Source organism: Pararge aegeria, chromosome 26 (assembly GCF_905163445.1).
Source record: "Pararge aegeria chromosome 26, ilParAegt1.1, whole genome shotgun sequence".
In the NCBI taxonomy this organism is placed as follows: Eukaryota; Metazoa; Arthropoda; class Insecta; order Lepidoptera; family Nymphalidae; genus Pararge; species Pararge aegeria.
In genome coordinates this window covers 3,493,489-3,516,085 of record NC_053205.1, presented here as the reverse complement: position 1 = coordinate 3,516,085, position 22,597 = coordinate 3,493,489, and the positions used below count along the sequence as shown (strand labels likewise).

Genomic DNA, 22,597 nt, shown 5'->3' with positions numbered 1-22,597 from the left:
CACTGCAACTATGGATCTTCAACAAGTATTATCTACCCCTGCCCTTACTCACAGTCAGATGTATTACAGTCGCCAACTTTCAAACTTTAACTTGGGAATCCATATTGGTGACACCAATGATGCATACATGTGCTTATGGCACGAAGGTATTACTGGACGAGGTGGAAACGAAATCGCATCCTGTGTTTTAAAAGTCTTCAGTAGTGGTGCTACAAATAAAAAAAAAATAATAATGTGGAGCGATAATTGCGCAGGACAGAACAAAAACCGAATGATTATACTATTGTGGATCTATTTGATAAAATTGGGAATTTTTGATGAAATTGAGCACAAATTTCTAATAACTGGACATTCATATCTTAATTGCGACAGAGACTTTGCGCTTATTGAAAAGCGCAAAAAGCTATGTAGCCCAATGGTACCCAATGATTTGATAAAGATGATCGAAGAAGCGAGATATAAGCCATTTAAGGTAATTCCAATGGATAAAGAGAATTTTTTCGATTTCCAAAAAGCTGCAGATTCCATTATTACTACGGATAAAATGTGTATTTCTAAAGCCAACTGGATAAAAATATCGAATAAGCAAATAAATAAAATAAGAGTCCGTACAACCTTGAATGAGATGGAATCTTGGCGGGTAGTCAATATTTTAAAAAGGAATAAAACAATAAACGATTTAAATTCTATAATCCTTCCACAGTTAAAATGTACGTCAAAAATCAATGAAGCAAAAAAAAAAGATTTATTGGCTATGCCGTACCTAAAAAGAAGAGGACAAAAATTTTTATACAAATCTGCTCACATAAATAATAATTTGTATAAAAACATTTTTTTATTTCTTAATGAATGAAATAAAAAAATCAATATTGTTTAAAATTTAATCGATGTGTCCCATCACTACTGATTTTTATATAAAACGTCGCTCCGCGACATAAGTGCCTTTCAAATTTCATTATCAGTTGGACTTAGCTCCTTTTATAGGGAAACACACTAGGTACATATGAATTTCTGTTAATTTAATTTTGTTTATTCATTTTAAGTGTGAAATAATAATTTTGTGTTACTTTTTTTTTTCAATTTTCCTATAAAACTTAACTTCATTTATTGTGTCTAATGCTTATTTTTAATATGAATAAAAAAGTTAATAATTTAAAAGAGTTTTGTTATTTTCCTAACTTTAATCTTCGTGGTTCATAGTGCTTTATTTACTGCAAGTATTCACTTGTTTTGTTTGGCACGAAGGCCAAGCAAAAAGAGGGGCTGTTGAGATTGGGACTTGCGTTCTGGAGTACATTAAAAATTTAAAACAAACTGCTGATAACCTTGATTCCAAGCTAGATTTAGTGTTCTATTCCGACAATTGTTGTGGACAACAAAAAAATCATTACATAATAGCACTTTATATGTATAAAGTTCATCATTTTGATTATATCAACACAATCACACATAAATTTTTAGTTAAAGGGCACACACAGAATGAGGGCGACAGTGCTCATTCTGTGCTTGAAAGGCAAATACAGAAAACTTTGAAATCAGGCCCTATATATACTCCAGACCAGTATACCCACATAATTAGGAATGCTAAGAAAACAGGTACGCCATATAAAGTTCACGAACTGAGTCATGATGATTTTATTGATATAAAAAGTTTAGCTACTTCCATAGGCAAAAATTATACTAAAAATACAGAAAAAGAAAGAGTTAAAATTACAGATGTTGTCGTTTTAAAAGTGGAAGCAAAAGATACAGAAAATTACTCATTTTATTATAAAAATTCATACGAAAGTGTGAATGTGTTCAAGAAAGTGATAGTTGAAAATATTGGAAAAACAAGAAACAGTAGCACTAGTAATAAAAATATTTCACTAAAGAAAATTTACAAAACTAAAATGATGATATGTGAGAAAAAGAAAAAAGGCCTACTTACTTTGCTAAATAAAAAACTTATTCCCAGATTTTACGCCCCATTTTTTGAGAATCTATAAAAGTATTTTTTCATAATAGTTATAGTTCGTATACCTATGGAGGTACAGACATAGTTTTTTTACCATTTCAGAAACTTATAAGACAATTTTTGTACATAGTTTTACTTTTTTTTTGAAGTTTGTGTTATTTTATTTGATTTTAGTGGTTCAATAAAAGATTGTTTTATTAGAAAAAAGTTTATGGTTTGTTAAAGTGGGCTTGTGGCATTAGTCATACATAATTTGTGGTAGGAGATTGTTATTAAAACATTGTTTCTGTTAAACAGATACTAGCTAATATTTGCAATTTTGGGTGTAGTGTGTATTCTGTAAAATAAAGTAATTTACTAATGAGTATTTTCTGTGATCTTTTTAACGTTGAAGACTGATAGAAAGTTAGCCATACAAAACAAGGTATGCCATTATGTAATAAATATACATTAGTTTTGTATTTCACTTTCTTTAGAATAGCAATGTAATTGTAAATGTTACATTATTTTGAAAAATCCACTCCAAAAGATTTGCATCAAAAATACATGAGTCATTGTATAAAAATTGCTTAGCCTACTACATATTTTGTTCTATTAGGAATAGTGTCATTGTTCACGAAAGGATGTTGTCAAGTTAAAGGTCATTCTATGGTTTATGCCAATGTTGATAATAATTCAATTTTAAACTGTTTGACGTATGTCTGAAGCACGCTATTTTTTACAAGTTTATGTGTTATTTTTGTACTGAAAGAGTTAAGTAGGTCAATAATATAAGAACATTTCTTAGATTATACGTTGATTTTTGCTAATTTCAAAGGATTCCCATTATTAAAATAAAAGATATAAATAAGTCAATTTTTTGTTTTATTCAAACTGCTCTCCTGAAAAAAGTACATTTTTGAGATCTGTCGTTATCAAATTAAAGCAGCGATATATGTAAATAATGTACTTTAGTACATAATGTACTCAAGTATATAATGTACTTAAGTAAATAATGTACTTGAGTATATAATGTACTGAAGTATATAATGTTCCTAAGTATATAATGTACTTAAGTATATAATGTATTTAAGTATATAATGTACTTAAGTAAATTATATACTTAAGAAAATAATGTACTTTAGTATATAATGTACTTAAGTATATAATGTATCTAAGGCGGACATACCTGCTATAACAGTAGTTTGAACTCAGATTCAAGGACGCGCCTGCCATAGCATTCATTATTTGCTCCATAGTTTTTAACGGAAATGCTATAGAAGGGTTCTTTTAGTATGATTTTGTGACAGTTACACTTTTCTGTCCAATCTTACGCAATTCAAAGGTGTTTAGTGCCCTATAGCACACAAAAAATGCGCGAGCAAAATTACCCTCCCCCGCTATACCCGCACTTCTCACACAATTCAGTGTTTCGGTAATCGTAAGTAATGTGTTTTGTTGTTTACTAGCATAAAAATAATGTTGTTCTTTTAAGATGATAGTGAATGTATATTACAAGTACAATTCGTTAATTAATACGTAATCAAAGATACACAAGTTTGTTTACTGTTTCTTTTCTTGTACGTCTTATGAAGGTAGGAACCTACCTATATAAATAATTATAAACAGTGGTATGATTTGCAGATGCCTCGAAAATACAAGAAAAAACGTGACTATCCTGACAATGAGAAGCCTGGATGTAGTGGTGTTTCGGCTAACGTAAGTCTAAGTTATCTAAACATAATATCGATGCAATGCGATTGTAAAGCAGTTACTAGGTACAATGCCTTAGCGTGTAGTCAGTAAAAGTGATATTCGTTTTGTTATTTACAGGTACCTAGAATTAGAGAGATAGTCAATCCATTGGATGCTGATAAATTACAAAGGCTATTTGAGGAGGCCTCATCGTCAATGTCTGAGTGGTTCCAGCGTTAATGACGTTCTCGAAGAATCAGAAAGATCCGCTGACGAGCAAGATCCACGATGCGCTATGAGTAGCGATGAGTCTGGTTCTCGGGAACATGATCCATATTCAGATTCTGCTGGAGAATATGGTTCAGACAGGGAATACAATCCAGCTGAAGACCAAACAGTGCTATCTGATTCTTCTGATCATCAGCAAGATCATGGTGATTCTGATCGTACAGTAAGTGATATTCCAAACCAAGAATTTTCAGACATGCAAGCAAACTTATGCATGATTCTAGATCCAACTTTGAACGATGACATCGATCCCATGCCACCAAATTCTACTAGAAGTGTTTTTATCCTCACTCACCTAACAGAAATCATATAGTACCAGACGAAACTCTTCCTACTTCATCTTCCCAAGTAAGCGTAGAACCATTGTTATTACATCAAACTGTCGATGATATAAGCTTTTGTAGCCCAAATAATAGACAAGACCCACAAGAACATCACCAGAGTCATCAGAGCCTTTCGTCACCAACAAATGTTACGAGTGATTGGGAAGAGAACACCGAACCTAATTTAGAATTTGAGTTTGATGTGACCAATGCAGGAACACAAGTAAACCTAGATGGGACTACAAAACCCATACAGGTTCTAGATTACTTATTAACCGATGAATTGGTTGATTTGATTGTATCCTGCACAAATGCATATGGCGAAGCTTTATGTTCCTCCAACAGACCACATACAAGAGGTTCCCGAATACAAACATTTAAACCTACAGATAAAATAGAAATGAAAAAGTTCTTGGGTTTGTGCTTATTACAGGGACACCTTGAATCTCCAAGTATAAGAAAATCTTTCACCATCACCGATCCATTATATTATCATCCCATTTTTTCATACAGCATGTCAGGCAGGCGGTTTGAGCAACTTTTGCGGTGCTTATGCATTTCTGATTTGGATTCTAAGGGGATGGGCAAAGTCAAAGGGTATAAACTGCGTTAAGCGTGCCTCTCGCGTGTCCATACAAAAACGACCCGCGCGTGCCCATGCGCGTGCACACGCTCGTGAGCCCGTCGCGTGATACTTCCGTGCAATGGGGCACGCATGCACGCGACGTGATCACGCATCACGTTGGACGGGTCCACGCGCGAAGCCCGCTAGCGGGTGCACGCGCGTGCTTGTTCAGTTGACAGCGCTATCTCGAACCGACCGCACGCGCGTGCCCGGCCCATAACAAAAAATGACAAATTTTGATACAGAAAGGGTAATTGTTGAAGTTCAGTGTCGTCCTGCCATATGGGACCAATCAAGCGAAATATTTAAAGACCGGGACGCTAAATCAAAAGCATGGCTAGACATTTGTAAAGTACTGTTTGAAAATTTTGATGACTGGAGTGAAGCAGAAAAAAACATACAAGGTAAGTACCTACACTCTTTTTTTATTTTATAATAACGTAGGTTAGGTAAACTATTCTTTGCGCCTAATTTTTATTTTTAATAATCTATGCAATTAGTTATATATAATTAGTTATTTCAATTGTATTTGTGTCAATTAAATGTTTTCAACAATTAATCCAACTATAAAATTAAAACTCGGAATATTTACAATAATTTACCTATGTAAATATAAAATCATGCTTATATTCAAAACTAGTGCAGAGATACTGCGTATTTCTGAACATTGTGAAATTCGTGTGAACAATGTCCCATAATATTGGTATGGTTTTATATAATTATTGCTCGATAAATTCCAAAGTTCTTTCTTTCGGCCACGCGGTCGCCGCCATTTTGCGCGTCACGAGACAACCAGTATGTTCACGACTGCGAGCTTCACACTACTTCACACTATCGGTGTATTTAGGGTTCAAAATCATTTTAGGGCAGAAACAGTGGATCGGTAGGTAAATAAATAAAACAATTATCAACTAAAATATTTATTATATTGGTTTTAGAATTGGGCTAGTAACTTTGCAAAATAAGCGTGCGTTTTGTAGTTTTGTAGGTTTTTCTTTGACATCTCTCAACTTTAGTTTACAACAATCTAAGTTATTTGGTTACATCCTATGATTTTATATAACTAGATTAGTTATACGCCCGCTTTCAAAGGCAAGAGCAATGGAAGGTAATTGCCTACCATGCAGTTAGTCACGCTCCAATCGGTGTCGCGTCTACATGTGTTTGAGTACCAATAATATTTTAGTAAAAAAGATGCCTACTTGTGTTTTTAGACACTGTACAAACTACACATCACTGGATGTGTAATGAAAGAAAAAAAGTTTCATTTTATGCGTAATTACATAACATTTTACCTATTTAATGTAAGAATACTGAATTTCTTATAATTTTCGACTGTCATGGCGGCGCAACTGGTTACATCCGATGAATTTAACAAATAAAATCATTAGGTATAAAATGTCTGCTATGCTGCTGTCAAAATATGCCTGCTATGTTAATAAAAAATGTGTGGTAAAAAACCGTGAAAATTCAATTATTGAATGTACATAAATTATAAAAAAGCCTTCAATAAATACTGCGATCTTGCCATGACAGCTGTCCGTCTGCAACGAAATAATCTGCGAAGCTATCGCGTAATGTATACGAATCTCTGTGGGTATTTCCAATTAACCCCCGAACTGAACGTATATGGTCTGGTATAATGACAATATCATGAAAGTCATTAATTTGACTTCTTGATCTTATAAAATTATGCAAAATACAAATTGTTTTAAGAAAACAAATTGCTTTGTCTTTTCCAACGTTCAATGGACGATGGAGTATGCGAAATTTATTAGCCATGATACCAAATGTACACTCAATATAACGTCGCGCTCTCGTTAACCTATAATTGAATATTTTTTTTTTGTAGTTTAAATCGAGAGCTCGAGCATATGGCCGCATGACATGGCTAGATAACCCAAATGCTTCATCTCCTACAATAATATAGGGCAAAGCTGCGGTTGCAGCAATGTTGGTTGGTTTATCATTGTGTATTACGGGCAATGCTTTGGCAGGAGGAATATCTATTAAGTCATTGTTGATTTGTTCGTACAATCGGCTTTGTGTGAAAATTGCGGAGTCAGATTCTTTACCCTGCACTCCCACGTTTATATAGGTAAACTCATAGTTGGCGTTACACATTGCAAGCAGTACAATAGAATAGTAATGCTTATAGTTGTAATAGAGGGAACCACTATGTGGAGGTCTTATAATGCGTATATGTTTTCCGTCTATTGCACCTATGCAGTTAGGAAACTGGGCTTGCGTTAAAAAACCTTTTTCAGTCTCTACCCATAGCGCACGGGAAAATTTTGGTATACATTCTTCCTTTAACCTTTCAATTATAATTTGACAAACTTCTGTTACTATTTTTCTGACCGTGGTTAGTCCTGTCTGATACGCCAGATGAATATCGACGAAGGTATGTCCACTAACTAAATATCTGTAATAAAATAAAATACCTGTGTTATTGTTTCAGTGAAAAAGCTGCAGCAAAGATGGAAAACTGCAAGAGACACTTATATAAGAGTGAGGTCTACTAAAAAAAAACTTAAATCAGGCTCCGGTTCCAGGGCAAATAAAACATACGTTTACTATAACATGCTGTCATTTTTAGATTCAAACTCGAATACTCAAGGAGAAGAATCGGCAGACAATTTTAATCAGTCAGTAGAGCAAAACGCGTCACCGAGAACTTCACAAAATAATACGATTATTGAAGAAGATTTGATTAATGTACCTAGCACCAGCTCCAGCGTTACCAAAGAAACACGATCTTCCAAGAAACGTAAGTGCGAATCGCCAACTGATTTCGAATTAGAGTTGTTAAATTACGTGAAGAATAACACTGCAGATAATATGGACGAAGACTTGAATTTTTTTAAGTCATTATTACCAACTGTAAAAAAATTGAGTTGCTTTAAAAAATTATTATTTCGTACGAAAGTATTACAAGCTTTAATTGATATTGAAAAAGAAATGATTATTACCATTGATGACCTTTCATTAACGCAAAATACGGTAACGAATGATTTAGAATCCTTAAATGTAAGATCAGATACGAACAATGAATAAATAGGTAACAAGAAAGACTTTGAAGATTTGATTAAGACTGTTTAATTATTAAGAACAAAAGAAAGAGAAGAACATGAAGAACTATTTAAGTTAGTAAAAAGCGCAATTTTATATTTATATTTTTCTGGTCTCATGTGCAATTATTATGATATACAAGGGCATTCGCCAAAAGTTTACAAGCCTTGAGGTGTCATGTTCATAAGGAAAGAAACGGGGTCGATTCGGACACTTTTATCTTAAACCCTATTTTGGGGTCAAATAAAAAAGTGTATCAATAGACCCCTTTTTTACTTAATGGACCTTTTTTTTGAACCTACTCATAACATTGCTCCTTCATATGTCCTCTTCTTAAATTTAATCTTTTATGTAGTAAACTGTGATTATGATTGTGATGATAAATAAGAATTTAAAATAATATTAGTACCCGATCTAGTAATAGAAGGGAATAATTAATAAGGGAAATATTCATATGTAAAAACTTGCAATCAATATGCGTCATTATAATTAATACTTTGTAAGGTAGGTATATTATTATAATTAAGACATTTAGACTTATTGTACTGTTTTAACTGTTATTGTGTTTTTTTATTTTAAACTTGAACCTGTGATTTTATTAGTGTATTTCAAATGAATAATCAATGACTAATTGTAACGTAGCGTTTATGCAAGACACTGTGATGACTGTTGTGATTAAGTATATAAAAAAATAAGTGAATAAGTAGGTATAGATAAAAAAAAACGAAAAAGATAAAACTGTGTAATTTAGAAATAACAAAATATAATTAATAAATATAAGAAACTGTGATTAATATGATGATTAATAAGTGTGCGGTTATGTGTTTCGGTCCGTGAACCACATCAAGAAAAACATTTTAAGCCATATTCAGGTGTCACTGCCGAAACAATAAGAACTTCTTCTTCTTTCTTGCTTGATGTGGCTAAACAGTAATGTGACTTACATAAATTGGCAAAAAATATGAGTGTTCTAAACTTTTGTTAAATAATGACTGTTTTTTTACATGAATAAAGATGATTATTAATATCGAAATGTCTTTACTTACCGCAATGTCATTGCAAATCGTTCCATTGGTGATACGATTGACGTAGATTTCAATCGTAGATTGTTAGTCTTCAAATAGGGCTCCAGTTTTGAATATAATTCATCATAGACTTGTAATGAAACTTTAAAATATTTGAAAAAAAACCTTTCATTTTTTCTTAATATACCAAACTTCACCACGAATTCCCCGCACAGTAACCTAGATTCAACGAACGGGCTTACTGGCTGGCGTCTTTTTTTGGCAATTCGTCGTCGCCGTCGTCTTGATAAATAATACAACATTAATTTATCCATTATTACTTATTCGACTGTACACCTCCAACGTCAAAATTGTACTGAGAAAACTGCGTACGCGGATGCACGCGCCGATGCCCGCGCATAAGCACGCGAACGTGCTCACGTGCGTGCACCAGAAGCGTGGCCCGCGACGTGCTCACGTGCGTGCACACGCTTAAGGGCGCTTGTACACGCTAAGAAAAAACGCCGGGCGTACCTAAGAATTCGTGTCGTAACTAGAAAATAACTGTGTACACTGCTCGCAGCGGTGCACGAAAAAAAATCTTGTCTGCGCAAGACACGACGCGGCGAACGTTGTTGCGGAGCGGCGGGGGGGCGGTGTAGTAGGGTTGAGCCAGCCCAGTTTTTGTTGTGCGTTGTGCGTTTGGTGTGGACGTGTATTGCAGCGTAGAGTACAAAATGGCTGATGAGTTACTTATAACTTTAGTAGAAGGACGACCGGTATTGTGGGACAAAACTTTAGACATATATAAAGATAAAAGACTCACATACGAAGCATGGAGAGAAATATTTACTATCTTAAACAAAGACTTCGACGAAATGACAAATGTCAAAAAAAATGAATATGGTAAGTACATACAACATATTACTATCTTTTTACAATTTTCAAAAATACAGATTACTAGATATATTCTATATAGCTATATATTATTATAAATATTAATCATTGTCGTTACCCACATTAAATACATCTACAATAAAAGATTTAAGTTGCAAGCAATCATAAGTTCAATAGCGCTAAGTAGCATACGGACACGGCTTTGCTAAAAACGATAATGACTAATACTTATAATAAAATACGTATAAACATGAAAAAAAATATAACATGTAATTGTTTATTTAAACAATATGGCAGGTAAGAATAATTCCTTGTTTCACACTTTTTGGATTAAAATTTAGTAGTCGGGTTTTAGTTTTAGAACTTATTTTTTATGTGTATTTATCTTGCCATGGCAGTGATCCTTCATCAGAGGAAAAATATTCAGTATATTTTTGACGAATTTCGTCTGCTGTGAGATTATTGCCTTCTAAATGCAATGGACTATTTAATCGGTCTCGATTGATTAAAGGCTCAACGTGACCTTCTTCTGTATGAATAAAATTTTGCAAAACGCAAGTAGTTTTTACAATAGCAACTGTTAAATCGAGACTTAAGTTTAAAGATCGGTGCAGAATTCTCCATTTGTTGGCCATTATTCCAAATGCACACTCGACGTATCTTCTTGCCCTTGTCAAGCGATAATTAAATATCTTTTGTTCTTTTGTGAGTTCGTTACCACCGTAGGGTCGAAGTACGTTAGCATGAAGTGCGAAAGCTTCATCAGCTACAAAAACATATGGTAATATATAGTTAGTATTTATTATAGAGCATGGGGATGGTATGTTTAACGTATTGTCAACAAGTTTTTTCCAAAACTGTGTTTCTTTGAAAACATTTGAATCACATTCTTTACCATACGACCCTACATCAATAAAAATGTAATTGTAGTTGGAATCCACAATAGCCATGAGAACAATAGAAAAGAAATGTTTATAATTTAAAAACATTGATCCACTTTCTTCGGGTTTAATTATTCTAATATGTTTCCCGTCCAGTGCTCCAAGACAGTGTGGAAAATTGGCATTTATTTCATATCTTTGTGCTATATTCAACCATTCTTCTTGTGTTGGCATCCGCATATAAACTGTAGATAATTCTGACCAAATATGATGAGTAACTTCACGTACAATGTTCGCTATTGTTTTTATTCCGATTCGAAAATCGAAATGAAGACGTGCGAAGGTATCTCCAGTTGCCATGTATCTGTAAAAAATTGTAACAATGTCTTAGAGCAAGAACACACTTGCAACTTGCAGTGCGATTAATTGCAAGTGTGTTCTTACTCTTACAATGAGGTCATTTCCTTTTTTATATGAAGTTTATGTCTACTTGCAATAGATGGTACCTACTTTCTAACGGTAGTTCGTTTTTTGTTTCAGCAAAGTCTACAGCAAAAAAATGGACAAGTTTGCGAGATAGGTGGATGAAATGTCACAGAAGACTTAAAGAAATGAAATCGGGATCGGGTGCTAAGAAGATTCGTAAATGTGATTTTTACGACGAAATGTTATTTTTGACAAAAATTGTAACACGCCGAGACACTGAGTCAAATATACCCGAAACAACAAACGTGGAAAAAAGTCCCGTAGAACATACACCGATCGCGAAAAAAAAGAAACAGGATGTTAGCGAGGTGGACAAAAATATGGCAGAATTTATAAAGGCTGTTACCAAAGAAGAAGAGAGCCGTGCCATGTCATTTTTTAAAAGTATAGCTCCGAGTGTTGATAAGTTCAGTGATGAGGAAATGGTGGATTTCCAGTTTGAAGTTTTAAAACTTGTGCGTTCTACGCAACAACGAAAGGGAAGTGATGTTCAGCATCAATGGAGTACTGAGTATTACAAAACAACGCAGCCTTCTACGTCGTCATTTAACGTACCCGGCCCATCATACTCGACTCGACCAGGTTACAGTACTCAAAAATCTACATCCATTGAATTTGACACCGAAACTATTAGTAGTGTGGAAACATCGCATACAGATGAATTTCACTTTGACTTTTCTGAAGAATATGAACATGTGGAGTCTGTTGAATTTGGAAACATGTAACACTTCAAAGACATTTATTATTGTATAACGTTCAAATCAATATGCTTAAAAAAATTACTTACCTTAATGTTACGGCCAATCTAATGTATGGAGGAATACTTTCTCGCATTTTGGTATTTTCATGTCGTATATTATTTTCTATTGTTGTCAAAAGCTTGTCAAACGTAGACATTTTCATGCGAAAATAATCCACAAATTTTTCCTCATGTTGTCGCATGACACGGTAAAGGGTAATGAACCCGCCAAACCCATTTTTCTCTTGTATAATTGGATGAACCCAGTAAAGTCTCTTGTTTTTTGTTTCCTTTTTTATTTTGTTATAATAATAATATGCAATTATCATTCTTTTTTGCTTTGTAGTTAACATTTATATAAATAAACGAAACTCACTGATTACACTTGTTATTACTTGCGCGCCCTACGCCCGACTGTCGACTGCACGAAAAGAATCGTGTCGTGTACACGTTTCCATTGGTCTTGTCTGCGGAAGACACGAAAAGTTTTCGTGTGTGGAACAGACAAAATTCTTGTCGTCTACACGAAAAATTTGTCTTGTCTGTCGCAGGAACGGCAAATTTTCTTAGCGTGTACAAGCGCCCTAACGCAGTTTATGCCCAAACACTTTGCGAATAAAGTAATCAATAATTTTCAAAACTTGAACCATCCTCACAAAGAACTATCACTGGATGAATCTTTGTTACAGTTCCGGGGACGTTTCGACGATCTTTTCGACGGTACATCAAGTCGAAGAAAGCAAGATATGGCATAAAATTCTATACATTAACGACTCATGATGGTTATGTCCTGAATTTCATCATTTATGAAGGAAAAAATACAGTGGATGAAGACGGCGATGGATCAAAAACTGCAAAATTGGTCTTCAAATTAATGGAGCCTTATTTGGATAAAGGACATGAGTTATAAATAAATAAAAATAAAAATAAAATCATTTTATTTCAGGTCGGGGACCCATATACAAAATTTAACACAAAATAAATATACATATAAGACAGATTTTAAAAATAAACACAAAATAAATATAAGACCGATTTTAAAAATAAGTAAATAAAGAGAAAAAAAAAACAATAATTAATTAAAATCTACAATTAAAAATTACAATAAATTAAATTTCAATTAAAAAATAAATTAAATTTCAATTCAAATTAATATCCAACTATTTTATATCATTTCGTGTTTGGAATCTGGTGCACTTTTCGCCAATGTTTAATAAATACGCTGTCAGGGGATGCCTGAGCGACGACTCTAAGGGTCCGTTCACACAGACCGGCTCGGAGAGGAGAGCAGATTTTTATCACGTTGGAAACAGTGTTTTGAGTGATTGTAGTAAAGTTTATTTTTGCATTTGCACCTTTTTTGTCATTAAAAATGCCTGAACGCGCTTCGTGTGAAGTAATAAAAGGAGCCGACCGGCTCCGCTTGCGTGCTCTTTCTCGCTCGCGCAGCCGATCGGCTCTGATTGCGTGCTCTTTCTCGCTTGCGCAGCCTGTCGGCTCCGATTGCGTGCTCTTTCTCGCTCGCGCAGCCGATGGGCTCCGATTGCGTGCTCTTTCTCTATCGCGTAGCCGATCGGCTCCGATTGCGTGCCCGCTGCGGCCGCGCCGACCGCCATTTTGATAGCAACATTTGAACGTAATAGTTGTGCGTACTTGTACGAAAAGATGAATGATGAAAAATTAATAATACTCGTGTCAAAATATGAGTGTTTATTTGACATAACCAAGCCATCATATAGCGATCGGATAATGAAAGACAATGCATGGGAGGAAATTAGCAAATGTCTCGGAATAAGTGGTAAGTAAGGTTTTCATTGTTTTACACCTACCCCCAGATACTCAAACGAATTTTAAAGCAAGGGCTTCTTAAACTCGTGCTGCGACGTGTTAGATTCAAAGTCAAAATAGGAATAACATGAGTTTAAATGCGCCCTTACTTTAAAAACTCGTTTGAGTATCTGATCGTTAGAATATACTTATGTAGTAGACAATTTTTATTAAATATAACTTAAGAAACTCGCGTAGCCACTTGATCTTGCCAATCTAAAGCACCACTTGATGAAAAATAATCCTTAAATTTATTCCTTGTGGTTAGAACTGCGTCGCTATTAGAACTGTTTTCATTATTATTGTCTGTTATTGCTGTTAATAAATTTATATTGCTGTGAAATTCATTCTCTTGTCCTGGCGTCCGATTTTCTATTAAAAAATTATGTAAACATGTAGTTGCTAATATAATTAAATCACAGTACTTCGGCTGAATTTTCATTCGTTTTTGATAAATTTCAAATCTTTGAGTTAGCATTCCAAATGCACATTCTACGACTTTTCTTGCCCTGCTTAAACGCAGATTAAATACTTTTTTTGATAATTCTGTTCTTGCTTGTTCTCTTGGATACGGCCGCAATATATTATTGCTCAAAGGAAATGCCTCGTCTCCTATAAAAACATGTGGTAAGCTTTCAGTGGTACTAGGTAGAGGTTTATTTGGGGGCAGCTTTAACTTATTGGTGTTGAGTTTTTTCCAAAATTTTGAATTCTGTAAAATTCCGCCGTCGCTATTTTTACCATATGATCCGACATCAACAATTAAAAAACTGTATTTCGCGTCGACCACAGCTAGTAACACTGTACTGAAAAAGTTTTTATAATTATAGTATAAGCTTCCACTATTATCTGGTGCCTGTATATTGACATGCTTTCCGTCTATAGCGCCCAAACAGTTAGGAAAATTCCAAATATTAAAGAAATCACGTGAAACCTTTTCCCACATTTCTTCATCTGGCATCTGCATAACTATGGGCATCAAAACATCACAAATTACTCTGATTGTCTCATGAATAATTGAATGAACTGTAGAAATTCCCATTCGAAAATTAAATGACAAGTTTTTGAAACTGCAACCAGTGATGAGGAATCTGTAAAAATAAAACAAACACACAAAATAGAAATATAAGACTGCCTGACTGTTATTAATTTTTCATTTCTGTTCTTTCCAGTGACGCAGTGCCAGGATCGTTGGAAGAAACTGCGAGATAACTTCAGAAAAGCCTATTATAACCGAAAAGGCAAGAGTGGCGATGGTGCAACTACGTCCAAATTGATAAAATTTGAAAAAGAACTTTCTTTTATAATACCATTTTTTCGCAATCGAAACCAAATATCTAATGTAACATTATCATCGGATGATTCAGAGCCTGGCACACCAATACCACCACCATCGACATCATCTAAACGTTCTGACCATTCTGAAGTTGAATCGCTTGCAAGTACTTCTGGCTCGAAAAAGAGACCACGCTTAAGCAAAGATGTTGCTACGGTTTTCGAAGAGTATCTTGAAGAAAAAAGAAATACTACACCCCGTGACAAGGCATTACGTAATTTTTTTTTGTCTATGTCAGATACAGTGGAAACATTCCCAAAAGAAGTCCAAGCACGAATTAAAAGGCGCGTGTTTAACATTGTTAATGAAGCTGAATTAAGTCTGTATGAAAATAGTACAGATTTGAATTATTCTTTGTCTATAAATTCACCGCCATCGACTAATCAATCTACTTACCTAGTGTCAAACGAAACCTATATTCCTCAAAACTATCCAGATCAGACTACTTACGGGTACAATACCAGCACACAAAATACAAAATAATAAACAATCAAAAACAATAATAATTATAATAATAATAATTAAACACACACAAATCTGTACTATTTAATTACATTTCATTAACGTAAATAATGCTTAATAAATGGAGGGCTGTGATTTTGTGATCTATTTAGATGTTTGTGTTATTTAACATGATTAGTATAAGTAATTTACATTTCATTAACGTAAACAATGCTTAATAAATGGAGGGCTGTGATTTTGTGATCTAAATAACATGATTAGTATAAATAATTGTTTTTTATTTACCTTAAAGTTACCGTTAACCTTTCTTCGGCTGTAATGGTGCAACGATAATTTGTAGTCTTTTTTGTTATATGTACTCTTAACAAATCTGTCAATTTCAAAAATTGCCAATATTCCATACGATAATACTCATAAAATTTTAGGCTATCTCTCTTCAATTCCTCGAAAATGGTGTGAAACTCCCCATGGATTAGTCTGTTTTTCCAAATATGTTTTACCCATATTTGTTTCCGCTTGCGCTTACGTTTCCTATGTTCTATTTCAAGTAATCTTGCTAACAAATATATTTCTTCGTCGGAGCTATCTAAATCCATGTTTCGAAAAGCACACGTTAACACACCGAAAACAAAACTTAGACTGCGCGGAATACTGGCACTGCCTTTGTAGTGTATCCACCCGACTCCGAGCGCATCCGACCGGCTCCGAGCACATCCAACCGCACCCGCTTTCAGATCTCTTCCAGCCGGTCGATGTGAAATAGTTGGCGGCTCCGCTCCGGCCAATTCCAAGCGTATACGACCCGGTCTGTGTGAAAAGAAAAAAGCAGGCCGATGCTCTCCGAGCCGGTCTGTGTGAACGGACCCTTAGGAGCTTATTGTTGGAATTTACAACGACTTCCCAGAAACTCGCAATTCTCTTACGGAGCACAGCGTAGAAGTCGGGGACTCCGGCATCGGCAAACATGCCCGACGCACTGCAGTACCTCGCCTTTTTTAACAAAACGCGGAGCGCGTCGTTGTACTGGACTCTGAGGGTGTTAAAGGATCTTTTGGTGTAGCTGATCCATAACTGCGAAGTATAAAAACTTAAACAATAAGGCCGGGTTCCCACTATGCCGGACCGGCAGATCTCCCGGTCCGGTAAAATTGCCGGAAGGCCTAGTGGCGGTACAAATTGTATGAAGCTATTCACATGATCCCGAGTCTGGCTTTTTCGCCGAGCCCGGCATTTTTACCGAGCGTTTTGTCACTACAAAATGCCGGCAAAATCACCGGACCGGAATAATGTGAACCAGTTCGACCCGCGTTCCCCGCCCCGCCCCGCCCGTTCTCCCCGCACTTCATTCGGCTCGCATTTTCTGAGTAAAGTAGACGTGTAGCATGAGCGACATACAAATAGAAACTTTAATTACGCTTGTCCAAGAGAGACCTGTTCTGTGGGACAAGACCGAAGATGTCTATAAAGACAAAAACTTAAAGTTAGCAGCATGGCGTGAAGTATGTTTAATACTGAAACCAAACTTCGATGAACTGGAAGAAAAAGAAAGAAAACAGTACGGTGAGTTTTTTAAATATTTTTATTGATAAAAATGCATTCACAAATTTTAATTTATAGCTGCTGCCTGCCACGGAACGGAACCAATATCCGAAACAAAATAATTAGTAAATGCTGTTCGTATAGCATTGGCATTAGGGCCACCTCGAGTCGACCCATTTCGATCCACGGGTCTCGTTTCTTGTTCTTGTCCATTTTCTATATTTTGGTAACTTTCAAAATTTATACCGTCTTTTTCTCTAACAAAATTATGTAAGACTGTACAAGCTTTAATTACTTTAATTGCTGTGTCTACGTTCAGATCTATAGGCCGATGGAGTATTCGCCACTTATTTGCTAGAATACCAAAAGCGCACTCAACGTACCTTCGTGCTCGACTTAATCTATAGTTAAAAATCTTTTTATCATTATTCAAATGTGTACCTCCATATGGACGTAGGAGATTAGGTGTTAAAGCAAAGCCTTCATCGCCAACTAGTATAAACGGTAATTCCTCGTGCATGTTTGTATGAAGTGGTCGAGGCTTTGGTACATTTAAAGTACCATCATTGATTTTTTTCCAAAATATACTATCCTTTAATATAGTGGAATCGCATTCCTTGCCATACGAGCCCACACTGATAAAAATAAATCGGTACTCTGAATCGACAATTGCCATTAATACAAAAGAATAATATTCCTTGTAATTAAAGAACATAGAACCACTCTTGGCTGGCTTCAAAATTCTAATATGTTTGCCATCTACTGCTCCAATACAGTGAGGAAAGTTGGCTTTTCTTTCGAATCTTAAAGCGATGTCCTCCCATTCTCTCTCAGTATCAGGCAGCTTAAGAAAATCTGTCTGTAGGCTTTCCCAAATGACGTTGCTCATTTCTTTTATTATTTTACTTATTGTCGAAACGCCTACTCTGTATGAGTAATGTATTTCTTTGAATGAACATCCTGAAGCTAAATATCTGAAAAAAGTATATTTTGTTACTACATATTACATTATATGTCACCAATAAATAAATTCAATTCTGATATTTTTTTATTTATTTCAGGAAAACTGGTTTCAACTAAATGGAATAATATACGAGATTCATGGCTTAAGACGGTGAAAAAACAAAAAGATGAGTCTAAATCTGGATCTTCGGCCAAAAAGACACGAAATTATTTATATCACGAGCAATTAATGTTTTTGAAAAAGGTCTCCGAACCTCGACCGCCTCATGAGTCGGGTTCAAAAAAAGCAAGAACCGAGACTGAAGTAGGCATGGAATCAGATTTTCGTTCATCTTTAATTAAAGATAAAAGAACAATTGATAATAAAGAAGTAAATGAGAAGATGTCAAAGTTTTTGGATTCCAGAATGAACCCAGAAAAAGAAAACCATCATCTTTCTTTTTTCAAAGGCATTATACCAGTCTTGAACACTTTAACTATCGAAGAGACTTTAGAATTTCAAGCCAGCGTCCTGACAATGTTGCAAAAAATTAAAAGTAGGAATTATGAGAGAGAGAATTACGGACATTGGCGTCATTATAATCAGATGACCGGACCAGATCAGTATACTCGCTCTGGATACTACACACATCCTAATCAACAGGCGACACCTACGCAAGATCAACACTCTGGATACTCTACAACACCTATACCATCAACTTCTTCCCAAATTCCAGTGAATCCAGTTTCGCCAACAGCATCTACTCATTCCATATACTCCCAAGAGTCAGAATATTTAGATTTTGAAGGGTTTTAAATTTGAGTACAAATAAATACTTAAGTGACTAATTTGCATTTTTAATTAATAATTATTTATTGTCAAAAGAACACACACACACACTTTACCTTAAACAAATGGCCAATCTTTGTTCTGGGCAAATACATTCTCTAAAACTTGTATTTCGTACTCTTATGCCTGGTGAAAGTCGTCCCAGTAAATCGTCAAAAGTGGTTGTTGTCATTCGAAAATAATTGAAGAACTTTGATCCGTCACTTCTAAGTTCACCCATCAATGTTTCAAATGTCCCTAGTGTAAATCTTTCCCGTAAAATAGGATGTACCCAATACTTTCTTCTTTTATTTTGCCTTCTGTACCACCACCACCACAACACAACAATTTCGTCGTCCATTGTGGGCACAGGTCCAAATTCAACTGAGGTGCTTTAAATGTGAACACTCTGTCCGGTGTCCGGTTTCCGGCAGATCTGCCGGTCCGGCATAGTGGGAACCCGGCCTAAGCTTTAAACAGAGTTATTTTAACATCCTCAGAGCACCGAGCGAATCTACGAGCGAGCATGTTACACCGAATGGCCAGCGACCTCCGCTCCCGTTCTATATCCAGATCGTCGCTCAAGGATCCCGACAGCATATGACCTAGATACTTAAACTGCTCTACAACCTGAACTGGTGTTCCATCCAAAAGTACGGGTGGAATCCTCTCCGGACCCTTACCAGCTCGAAAAACTACCATTTCCGATTTTCGAACATTATATTTTAAACCGTGGTTCCTCGCATACTCCTCACAGATGTGCAACAATTTTCGAATACCATTTATTGAGGGACTAAGTAACACCATATCATCAGCGTAACTTAAGTTGTTAAAACAGACTCCACCAATATGGCATCCGATGCCAGTGCCACTTAGCTCCTCGATCAGGTTATTGACGTAGAGATTAAATAGATCCGGAGAGGTCAGCCCACCTTGACGCACACCGCACGCCAATCTAAACTCACAAGATACTGAGTCACCCCAAAGTACCATGTTCTTTTGGTTCTCGTGCCAGTATCTCATTAGCTGAACAATACTGCTATGTACGTTCGAGTCGCACATTTCTTCCACAGTATATTATAATTAACGAGATCAAACGCACGACTAAGATCTAAGAAACATGCGTATACGGAAGTATCGCGCTTCTTGTAATAATTCACAGCATGTTTAAGAGTCAAGATAGCAGAGTCTGTAGAAAGACCTGGACGAAAACCAAACTGAGCGTCATTTAACCTAAAATTACTCACCAGTTCAGGCTACAGGAGCCGTTCAAACACCTTACCTGCAATTGTGCCCAACGAAATTGGCCTATAGTTAGAGAGACTTGACATGTCCCCCGTTTTGTTTTTCGGTACAGGAACCACTACCGTCTTGAGCATATCTGCCGGAAGGTAACCATGTTTAATGCACAGATTATACAGCACTGATAGGGCCTCGTACAGCTTGTCTCCAGCGTAAAGCATGTGCTCAACACTAAGGCCATCATGCCCGGTAGACTTACCCCGCTGCATATTTATTATTGTCATGAAGACATCCGCTGGACTGAACTTTAAAGTTTTGCACGATGATATCGAAAGCTGCGGGTTAAGCTCATGCGCTACGTCTAAGGGCTCAACAGAGAAATGCTTGGCAAATACGTTGGCTATCTCGACGTTGGTTATATATGGATAATTTCTACAACAGCGTAGATTTGTCCAAAAAACTTTTATTCCACAAAACTCACACGATAGGTACCTTACGAAAGGACAGGAAAGGAAATCCAAAGACAATGTTTGGAAAAAAATCTAGTAATGAGTATGTATTAAAATAGGACACACCTGCTATAGCAGACGAATGCAATAGCAGTTACGTCCTATCTAGTAATGGGTATATATTAAAATAGGACACACCTGCTAAAGCATTCCATACAAAAAAATACTGCCCAATGAGGGACTGATTGTCCGCGAACGTGTTAAGTATATTATGTATTTAAGTATTTAAGAATATTTTACACTAAAAAAACAAAGACTGGAAAATAATCAACGATCTGAGAAACATCCATGTCCCAGCAACAGCAATTAAGCTTTCAAATAGGGGTACTGGACTTAATTGAAAACATTAAGTACAGGCAGCTCCCACGCCGATCATTGGATACGAGTTCGTCAATTTCAAATTTTTCAACATTTTATACAATTTTTTCTCAAGTTCTAAATGATGGCCGTCCGTTGCAAAGGGCAACCGAGATTGCTCAATCAGAAAACCAGTATGTGAGGCCTTCGCAAGCTCCATATACAATTCTTCATCAGAAAATGAATACAGGGTGGGTCACGGGAATAGGGCCAGAAGTAGGCGGGGTTTTCTCCGAACAGGAAAGGAGTAGGGAGGTCGGGGAGAGCTCATTCGAACCGTCAGGTCATGCCATTTAGTTACCACTATGGAGCAGTGGGGTGTTGTTCACCGCGTGTTTGCATACGACGAATTTGTGAGGAGCAATGAATCAGTCGTGGCGGCGCAGCGTGCATTCAGACAACGCTTCAACATTGAACGTCATGGTGCTATTCCTAATCGGAAAACCGTTATGAGGTGGGTCAATGCTTTTAGAACAACTGGAAACATTATGAAAAAGAAACATTATGAAACCACCGGGCCCCACTCGTACTGCTACAACTCCAGAGAAGGGTGAGAGCAGCTGTTGTTCAGAGTCCAGGACGTTCGGTGCGCAAACAAGCTCAGGCCCTACGGATTGATCGTTCCTCTATTCGTCGTATCATCAAACGTGAGTTGAAATTCCATCCTTACAAGTTGGCTATTGTTCAGCAACTGAAACCTACTGATTACCGTCAGCGTTCGGAATTTGCATTAGACATATTGTCTTTATTCGAGGTGAATGACGACATGGTGCTTTTGATGAGTGATGAAGCACACTTTCACCTCAACGGTTATGTGAATAGGCAGAACTGCCGTTATTATGCTGCAGAGAACCCTCAAGGTCTGCACGAACGACCATTGCATAGCCCCAAAGTGACCGTTTGGTGTGCAGTTTCAAAATCATTTATCATTGGTCCCTTCTTCTTTGAAGAAGGCTTCTTTGAAGAACAAGGAAACACTGTGACAGTCACTAGTGCCGTTACAGTTACATTGACATGATTAACAACTTCTTGGGACCCGAGCTGCGCAGAAGAAGGGCACTTGTCAATAATTTGGATATTTGGTTTCAACAAGATGGGGCACCACCTCACACTGCCACTGTTACAATGAACGTCTTACGCGAAATGTTTCCTGGCCGCCTCGTATCACGTTTTGGGGATGTGCTGTGGCCTCCAAAGTCACCTGACTTGACGGTGTGTGACTTTTTCCTCTGGGGGTACCTCAAGTCACGAGTTTATGAATCAAAACCACGAACTTTGGACGAACTTAAGAATGCAATAAGAGAAAACATCGCATCAATTGATAAACCATTGTTGCAGCGCGTTCACGATAACTTCATGGATCGACTTGCTTCATGCTATGAACAAGATGGACACAATATGCGCGATATAATTTTTAAAACTTGAAATTGCAGTTATTTCTCAACCAAAAAATGTAAATAAAATTATTGTACTCCTTATTATTGTACTCCTTATATATTGTAATTACTGTACTGTAAAATATCCATATTTATGCCTTTTTGTTATTGGCCCTATTCCCGTGACCCACCCTGTATATTGAGTCCTCTGCACAGCAATCAAACGAGACTC

The 22,597-nt window shown here is 36.2% G+C and overlaps 9 protein-coding genes across 10 annotated transcripts; 4 read left to right on the top strand and 5 right to left on the bottom strand.

Annotated features, from left to right (window-relative positions):
- The first annotated feature begins 4,845 nt into the window (after window positions 1–4,845).
- Window positions 4,846–9,114, top strand: LOC120635101. The gene is made up of 2 exons (XM_039906018.1): window positions 4,846–5,271; window positions 7,329–9,114. Exons 1-2 carry the CDS (start codon window positions 5,094–5,096, stop codon window positions 7,922–7,924), a joined length of 774 nt encoding a protein of 257 aa, XP_039761952.1. The 5' UTR covers window positions 4,846–5,093; the 3' UTR covers window positions 7,925–9,114.
- LOC120635098 lies at window positions 5,837–9,448 on the bottom strand. The gene is made up of 2 exons (XM_039906015.1): window positions 8,986–9,448; window positions 5,837–7,292 (listed from the first exon to the last, which is right to left on the bottom strand). The coding sequence occupies exons 1-2, from the start codon at window positions 9,276–9,278 to the stop codon at window positions 6,374–6,376; spliced, it is 1,212 nt and encodes a 403-aa protein (XP_039761949.1). The 5' UTR covers window positions 9,279–9,448; the 3' UTR covers window positions 5,837–6,373.
- Window positions 9,449–11,995, top strand: LOC120635100. The gene is made up of 2 exons (XM_039906017.1): window positions 9,449–9,849; window positions 11,262–11,995. Exons 1-2 carry the CDS (start codon window positions 9,681–9,683, stop codon window positions 11,930–11,932), a joined length of 840 nt encoding a protein of 279 aa, XP_039761951.1. The 5' UTR covers window positions 9,449–9,680; the 3' UTR covers window positions 11,933–11,995.
- Window positions 9,899–12,545, bottom strand: LOC120635099 (protein ALP1-like). The gene is made up of 2 exons (XM_039906016.1): window positions 11,995–12,545; window positions 9,899–11,085 (listed from the first exon to the last, which is right to left on the bottom strand). Exons 1-2 carry the CDS (start codon window positions 12,297–12,299, stop codon window positions 10,212–10,214), a joined length of 1,179 nt encoding a protein of 392 aa, XP_039761950.1. The 5' UTR covers window positions 12,300–12,545; the 3' UTR covers window positions 9,899–10,211.
- A 1,031-nt stretch (window positions 12,546–13,576) lies between these two features.
- On the top strand, window positions 13,577–15,858 carry LOC120635107. The gene is made up of 2 exons (XM_039906027.1): window positions 13,577–13,744; window positions 14,946–15,858. The coding sequence occupies exons 1-2, from the start codon at window positions 13,612–13,614 to the stop codon at window positions 15,590–15,592; spliced, it is 780 nt and encodes a 259-aa protein (XP_039761961.1). The 5' UTR covers window positions 13,577–13,611; the 3' UTR covers window positions 15,593–15,858.
- Window positions 13,642–16,194, bottom strand: LOC120635104 (protein ANTAGONIST OF LIKE HETEROCHROMATIN PROTEIN 1-like). 2 transcript variants are annotated; one of them, XM_039906024.1, is made up of 3 exons: window positions 15,857–16,194; window positions 14,708–14,864; window positions 13,642–14,579 (listed from the first exon to the last, which is right to left on the bottom strand). In XM_039906024.1, the coding sequence occupies exons 1-3, from the start codon at window positions 16,165–16,167 to the stop codon at window positions 14,529–14,531; spliced, it is 519 nt and encodes a 172-aa protein (XP_039761958.1). In that variant the 5' UTR covers window positions 16,168–16,194; the 3' UTR covers window positions 13,642–14,528. The 2 variants fall into 2 exon arrangements, with proteins under 2 accessions (XP_039761958.1, XP_039761956.1); XM_039906022.1 differs by having other exon boundaries at window positions 13,642–14,864.
- Window positions 16,195–16,674: 480 nt separating this feature from the next.
- LOC120635106 lies at window positions 16,675–18,901 on the top strand. The gene is made up of 2 exons (XM_039906026.1): window positions 16,675–17,131; window positions 18,172–18,901. The coding sequence occupies exons 1-2, from the start codon at window positions 16,954–16,956 to the stop codon at window positions 18,867–18,869; spliced, it is 876 nt and encodes a 291-aa protein (XP_039761960.1). The 5' UTR covers window positions 16,675–16,953; the 3' UTR covers window positions 18,870–18,901.
- Window positions 17,133–19,350, bottom strand: LOC120635105 (protein ALP1-like). The gene is made up of 2 exons (XM_039906025.1): window positions 18,959–19,350; window positions 17,133–18,084 (listed from the first exon to the last, which is right to left on the bottom strand). The coding sequence occupies exons 1-2, from the start codon at window positions 19,240–19,242 to the stop codon at window positions 17,178–17,180; spliced, it is 1,191 nt and encodes a 396-aa protein (XP_039761959.1). The 5' UTR covers window positions 19,243–19,350; the 3' UTR covers window positions 17,133–17,177.
- Window positions 19,347–19,876, bottom strand: LOC120635017. Its single transcript, XM_039905924.1, has one exon. It carries the CDS (start codon window positions 19,872–19,874, stop codon window positions 19,347–19,349), a length of 528 nt encoding a protein of 175 aa, XP_039761858.1. The 5' UTR covers window positions 19,875–19,876.
- Between the last annotated feature and the right edge of the window lie 2,721 nt (window positions 19,877–22,597).

Coding starts and splice junctions, on each gene's coding strand:
- LOC120635101 (XM_039906018.1), top strand. CDS start 5,094: ATGACAAATTTTGATACAGAAAGGGTAATTGTTGAAGTTCAGTGTCGT. Junction 5,272..7,328: donor AGCAGAAAAAAACATACAAG/GTAAGTACCTAC, acceptor TTATTGTTTCAG/TGAAAAAGCTGCAGCAAAGA.
- LOC120635098 (XM_039906015.1), bottom strand. CDS start 9,278: ATGGATAAATTAATGTTGTATTATTTATCAAGACGACGGCGACGACGA. Junction 7,293..8,985: donor CGATTTGCAATGACATTGCG/GTAAGTAAAGAC, acceptor ATTTTATTACAG/ATATTTAGTTAGTGGACATA.
- LOC120635100 (XM_039906017.1), top strand. CDS start 9,681: ATGGCTGATGAGTTACTTATAACTTTAGTAGAAGGACGACCGGTATTG. Junction 9,850..11,261: donor TGTCAAAAAAAATGAATATG/GTAAGTACATAC, acceptor TTTTTGTTTCAG/CAAAGTCTACAGCAAAAAAA.
- LOC120635099 (XM_039906016.1), bottom strand. CDS start 12,299: ATGTTAACTACAAAGCAAAAAAGAATGATAATTGCATATTATTATTAT. Junction 11,086..11,994: donor AGATTGGCCGTAACATTAAG/GTAAGTAATTTT, acceptor AATTTTTTACAG/ATACATGGCAACTGGAGATA.
- LOC120635107 (XM_039906027.1), top strand. CDS start 13,612: ATGAATGATGAAAAATTAATAATACTCGTGTCAAAATATGAGTGTTTA. Junction 13,745..14,945: donor CAAATGTCTCGGAATAAGTG/GTAAGTAAGGTT, acceptor TGTTCTTTCCAG/TGACGCAGTGCCAGGATCGT.
- LOC120635104 (XM_039906022.1), bottom strand. CDS start 16,167: ATGGATTTAGATAGCTCCGACGAAGAAATATATTTGTTAGCAAGATTA. Junction 14,865..15,856: donor AGGTTAACGGTAACTTTAAG/GTAAATAAAAAA, acceptor TTATTTTTACAG/ATTCCTCATCACTGGTTGCA.
- LOC120635106 (XM_039906026.1), top strand. CDS start 16,954: ATGAGCGACATACAAATAGAAACTTTAATTACGCTTGTCCAAGAGAGA. Junction 17,132..18,171: donor AAAAGAAAGAAAACAGTACG/GTGAGTTTTTTA, acceptor TATTTATTTCAG/GAAAACTGGTTTCAACTAAA.
- LOC120635105 (XM_039906025.1), bottom strand. CDS start 19,242: ATGGACGACGAAATTGTTGTGTTGTGGTGGTGGTGGTACAGAAGGCAA. Junction 18,085..18,958: donor AGATTGGCCATTTGTTTAAG/GTAAAGTGTGTG, acceptor TACTTTTTTCAG/ATATTTAGCTTCAGGATGTT.
- LOC120635017 (XM_039905924.1), bottom strand. CDS start 19,874: ATGGTACTTTGGGGTGACTCAGTATCTTGTGAGTTTAGATTGGCGTGC.